The following is a 5188-nucleotide window of genomic DNA, read 5'->3' on the forward strand; positions in this document are numbered from 1 at the left end:
GAACACGCTGGGCCCAGGGGCTCACCCAGTACCGGGGGGGGGGCGGGAAGGGGCAGCCCCAGTGTCTGCCCCGCAGCCAGGGCAATGGATGGGGGGGGCTGCTTGGCTCTCTTCTTCCTGGTGGGGGCTCTGCTGAGGGTGTTGGCAGATGTGAGGGTGGAAGGGGGATGGGTCCCTGCGAGGGGCGTGTGGGGCCCAACCTGCCCTGGGTCCCTGACATGGGGGCGCGTGACCCCTGCTGGCCGCTGGAGTCACCCTGGTCCCTTCCCTCCCGCACAGAGCCCCCCTGCGCCTCGGCGGAGCTCTGCCAGGAGCGGATGGACTCCCGGGTGGAGGAAGGGGCCATCTATGACATCGAAGAGCAGCTCCACACCCGGGACACGGTAGGAACCTTCTCCACACGGGGGGGACCCGAGATTGTCCGGCCCCTTCCCAGCACGTCCCCCCCCCCTCCGGGAGGGGCTTGTCCCTGGGGATCCCCCTGGGGCCCCTTCTCCTGCATGACCTGGACCCCCCAAGCTGGGGGCTCTTGTCATGCACCAGCTGGGCCCCCACAAGCCTGAGGCAGCAGTTGGGGGGGAGTGCGGGTGCTTGGACAACCGGCAGCTCCCACCTCCACTCCTGGGAGACCTGAGCCCTGCAGCTGTCCGTGGGGGGCAGGCAGGCCCCAGGCTCACAGACTCTCTCTGGGGTGCAGAGCCCAGCCGCCCTGCAGCGGTTCCTCTTGGCCATCCCCCTCGCCTGCCTCGCCGCCCTCCAAAGGGGCGAGGACACCCTGGCGCCGCGCTGCTGCAAGGACACCATGATGGCCAGGATCGTTGTAAGCGAGTCGCGGCAGCCGGGAGGAGGGAAGGGGATACGTGGGGTGGACAGGGGTCTGCCTGGGCCATGGCGGCGGGTGGGGGTGCTGGAAACGGGATGGGTGGAGCCAGGAGGGCTGGAGGTGGACATGGGGAGGGTGGGTGGGGATGCTGGAGGAGGGAGGGACACAGAAATGGGGCAGGTCTGGGGTGCCGGACAGGAAGGGGGATTCGGGACAGGGAGGGGTCTCCCCGGGCCATGGGGGGGGCTGGAAGGGAGCCGAGCGGGCTGCTGGGGATGCGCCTGGGGAGCAGGGATGAGGAGGTTCAGAGGCTGGTCACCAGGGCAGGGAGGGGCAGGAGACGGCCTGGGGACAAGGATTGAGCTGGTCCCGGTTTGGGAGGGGGGTGCTGGGAGGGGCCCTGTGTCGGGTAGGGGGGCTACAGGGCAGCGGGAGGCAGTGGGGTTGGATCCTGCTGGGTGGGGGCGCTGGCCGTGTGAGCGTCTCTTGGGGGCCCAGCCTCACACGCCCCTTTGTCTCCTTGGGTCTCCCAGGAGATCATGGAGGACTCGCCCCCCCCGCTGGTCTTGGCCGACTGCCTCAACGCCGCCTGCAGCCTCAGGTACCGACCCCCCCCCCCCCCCGCCGACTCCCCCCAGAGCAGATCCCCTGGCCAGGGAGTGGGAAAGTCTCTGTCTCCTGCTGCTCAATTAACAGTCTCTGCCCCTCTCTCCTGCCAGCACCTTGCAGCCTCCCCTGCGGGCCCAGCTCCTGAGCCCCCTGCTGACGGCGGCCGTGGGACAGACTGTGTCTGGGGACTGGCAGCAGGAGCCCATCCACACTCAGGTACGTCCCTCTGGGCTCTGGGCCCTGCTCCCGGGCTGGGCTGGAGCTCCAGAGAGGGGGGGGGGGGGCAGAGGGAGGGAAGAAGCTGCAGGTTTGGATCCTTCCCTCCAGGGTTCCCGTTGCTCTCCCGGGGGGCCCGTCCCTTCCACGCCCAGCCTGGGCTCCTCCCTGCTCTGCGAGGCGGCTCAGACCCTGCTCTAGGCTGGACCCCGGAGCCAGCGGGTGGCCTGGATCCCCCAACCCCCCTCTGACCCAGGGCTCCCCCTTGTCTTGCAGCAGTTCATCCGGGCCCTTCCCTACGACCTCCAGGCCCTACTGGCGAGCCTCCTCGCCGAGTCCCCAGACACCGCCCGGCTGCAGCTCATAATGGAGGTGAGCCCCGTGGGGGGGACGGGGCCATTGTCCCTGCTTCCTCGGGGGGGGGGCCGAGAGAGGAGCAGTGTCAGTGGCTGGGGGGGGCACAGTCCGAGAGGAGCCCCAGGCTATGCCCAGAACCGGCACCTCCCTACGGGTCCTGACCTGCCTCTTTCCCCCCCAGCACCTGAGCCCGTGGCTGGAGTCCCGCCTGCCCCAGGAGCGAGCCAGGGCCCTTGGCAGCACCACGGCCCTGCTGGGAGTCGCCACCACCCTCCCGGGGTTTGACGTAAGTGACCTCGGAGCCGGGGGGTCTGGGGCTGCAGGGCGCGGGGCTGGGAGCGTCCCCGGGAGGCAGAGGCAGGGCCGGGAATGGGCCGGGAATGGGCCGCGTTCTCCTTTCCCCGGGGAGGGGCGACCCTGGGCCCTTCAGGGGGGCTCTTGAGGGACTGGGCCTGGGGACTGGGGAGTGGCCGTCAGTGGATCCCCTTGTTCCACCCCCGGAGTGACCCTTCAGTCGGGGCCATTGCTCTGGGTTGTCTCCTCGCAAGGCCGGCCCCGCCCCGCCCCGGGAGGTGTCTCTGTCCGTCCCCCGAGCTCAGACCCGCCTCGGCGGCCGTTTGCATGGGACGTGCAGCCCCAGGATGCTGAGGGACCCCCCCTCTTCTCTCCCCTCAGAACTCCGCCGACTGGCCGAGGATGGGTCACCACGTGGCCCAGCTGGGCCTTTTTATTTCGGACCCATCCGAAGACGTCAGCCGGCTGGCCCGGGAGGGGGTGCACAGCCTGTATCAACTCCTCCTGCACCACAGGGGTAAGGAACCCAGCCGGGACCTGGGCCCCAGGGACACCCTGAGGGTGCCGGCGGCGGGGGGAGGGGACCCAGCCCTTTTCCCCCAGACTGGCCCAAGGGGGGATGCGTCCCTCTGTGTTCCCCTTCTGCCCCCTGTGCCCCTCCATTTGCCCAGGGATGCCTGCAGGGACCCGTGGGAGGGGAAGGGCTCAGACCTGCCAGCAGAATGACCCTGTTGTGTCTCTTGCAGGCCTCAACATCCACCAGGCAGAGGACCTGTGGTGCAGACACTACTACAAAGAAAGATGGGTCCTGGCTCACAGCAACAGCGTGAGGGTGGGAGAGGTAAGGACGCGCTGCCAGGGCAGGGCAGGGCTCGGGGGTGGGGCTGGCTGGGGCCCTCGTGGGGGTAGGAGGGTCTTGGGGGCAGGAGGAAGCTGTGACCTGGGGCAGGGGTTGGGGTGCCGGGTGAGGAGAGCGTCTGGGTGCAGGGTCTGGAAGGAAGTTTGGGGGAGGAGGAAGCTGTTTTAGCCCCAGGAGTTGGGGCCGGGCTCTGGGCCGTCAGCTGAAACCTCCTGTGCTCTTGATTTCAGGTCTTTGGGCAGCTCTTCACACCAGAGCAGGAGAATTGCTTTTTGGACAAGGCTCTGCTCGCTGCCCGCTCCCCCCTGCGGCGCCCCAGCCAGGCCGGGCTGGTCCTGGCCCACGCCCTGCATGGGCAGGCCCATCAGCTCCTGGAATACATGGTGAGCAGCCGGAGCAGATCAGGAGAGTGGGGCAGGGCCAGGGTCTCCTTCCCATCCCCTCAGGGAGTCCCCCGCCCCTTTCCTCAGGCTGCCCCCACCCCACGTCCCTGCTGGCAGAATCCCTCCTGCCCCTGCGAGCGTCCCTGGGGGTGGGGGAGGCTCTGAACACAGAAACTGTCCTAGGAGGCGGGAGGGGGCCGAGGTGTCAGGAGCTCTGGGGGGGGCAGGAGCTCACCCTGCGGGCCTGACGGGGGGTGACTAGAGAGCAGGGGGGAGGAGGGTGGAAATGCTGGGGGGCCAGTTCCCCTGAGTCCCCAGGGATGAATGTGACGGATTCTGCTTCCCTTGCAGCAGGAAGACACCCAGTGAGAGCAGCAAGAGCTGAGGAGCCAGCAGCCCCCTCCCCCCAACCCTCCCAATTGTATTGAATTGTATTTACATTCTCATTAAACAATGTTTCAAAAAACATTTGGATCAGGCTTGGTCAATAATTTGTAATGGGGGGGCCATTTTGGCAACTGATCAAGGGCCACATTTCTACCGAGGGGTTTGGGGTCTGGGACAGGGTGGTTGGGTGCAGAAGGGAGCTTAGGGGTGGAGCCTGGGTGCAGGGGGGGGGTATGATCTGGGGCGGTGGATAGGGGTGCAGGGTCCAGGAGGGGGTATGGGTGCAGGAGAGGACTCTGGCCTGGGGGAGGGGCTCTAGAGGGGTGCAGGGTCAGGGAGGGAGCTGTGACCTGGGTGAAGGGGGAGCAGAAGGTTTGGGGGAGGGGGTGCGGGTGCCAGAGAGGAGTCTGGCCTGGGGGAGGGGTGTCGGGGGGTGCAGGGTCAGGGAGGGAGCTGTGATCTGAGGGAATGGGGGACGCAGGTCCAGGTGGTCGCCTGGGACAGGCAGTCGGGGAGGGGACGTGGGCGCCAGGGGCAGGCTCTGGCTGCGGAGGTGCCTACCTAGGCAGCTGCGTATGGGGGAGCCCGACTGTCACCTGAGGGGATGGGGGAGCTCAATTTTCAACTGTGGGGAATGGAGGAAATACTGTGGAGTGGAGGGAGCGAGATGGGGGGGGCTGAATTGTTCCCGGAGGGGAGATCTCCCTGGCTTGGGGGGGGGGGCGTTTCCAGCAAAGCCCTCACATAAGAGGGGGACAGACGGGGGGAGGGAGAGGACGGGGATGGGCAGGGCAGGTGGAAATGGGGAGGGGCAGGAGAAGGGAAGGGGGAGGAGATGGAGGAGAGCAGGGGATAGGAGTGGGGGCGGGGATGAGGAGCAGGACAGAGGCAGGGCAGTGGTGGTGATGGCTGAGCGATGAGAACAGCTCGCAGGGAGCTTAAAGCCAGCAGATGCTTTTCGGCAGAGTTGCCATTTGCCCTGGCGGCTTTGCCAGAATAGCTGTGCCAGCGGGGGGGGGCGGGGGGGGCTTTTGCCACACACCCAAGCCAAGCCAGCTGTGGCGGCAAAGCCTTGTGATGTAACCTAAGCCCTTGGCAAGGTCGGGATCAACCTGCTCTGACAATTTCTCGGACCGGCGGGTTGAGAAACAAGGATCGTGCAGGGAGATGGGGATGACTAGGAAGCGAATCCAGGTGTGGGGGGAATATCCTGGGTTGGAGGGTCAGTCCATACCCCCGCCTGCCACTGTCTGCCGGGGC

The 5188-nt window shown here is 67.2% G+C and overlaps 1 protein-coding gene across 1 annotated transcript; it reads left to right on the plus strand.

Moving 5' to 3' along the window:
• The first annotated feature begins 272 nt into the window (after nt 1–272).
• On the plus strand, nt 273–4006 carry LOC142825139 (maestro heat-like repeat-containing protein family member 7). The gene is made up of 10 exons (XM_075916861.1): nt 273–383; nt 698–820; nt 1357–1424; nt 1543–1648; nt 1925–2020; nt 2187–2291; nt 2681–2816; nt 3046–3140; nt 3389–3541; nt 3893–4006. The coding sequence occupies exons 1-10, from the start codon at nt 318–320 to the stop codon at nt 3908–3910; spliced, it is 966 nt and encodes a 321-aa protein (XP_075772976.1). The 5' UTR covers nt 273–317; the 3' UTR covers nt 3911–4006.
• The last annotated feature ends 1182 nt before the right edge of the window (nt 4007–5188 follow it).

The sequence above is a fragment of the Pelodiscus sinensis genome, unplaced genomic scaffold (assembly GCF_049634645.1).
Source record: "Pelodiscus sinensis isolate JC-2024 unplaced genomic scaffold, ASM4963464v1 ctg36, whole genome shotgun sequence".
Taxonomy (NCBI): domain Eukaryota; kingdom Metazoa; phylum Chordata; order Testudines; family Trionychidae; genus Pelodiscus; species Pelodiscus sinensis.

Bases quoted from the DNA above. Each gene is read 5' to 3' on its own strand.
- LOC142825139 (XM_075916861.1), top strand. From the start codon at position 318: ATGGACTCCCGGGTGGAGGAAGGGGCCATCTATGACATCGAAGAGCAG. The intron at 2,021-2,186 runs GTGAGCCCCGTG...TTTCCCCCCCAG, and splicing joins GGCTGCAGCTCATAATGGAG to CACCTGAGCCCGTGGCTGGA. The intron at 3,141-3,388 runs GTAAGGACGCGC...TCTTGATTTCAG, and splicing joins ACAGCGTGAGGGTGGGAGAG to GTCTTTGGGCAGCTCTTCAC.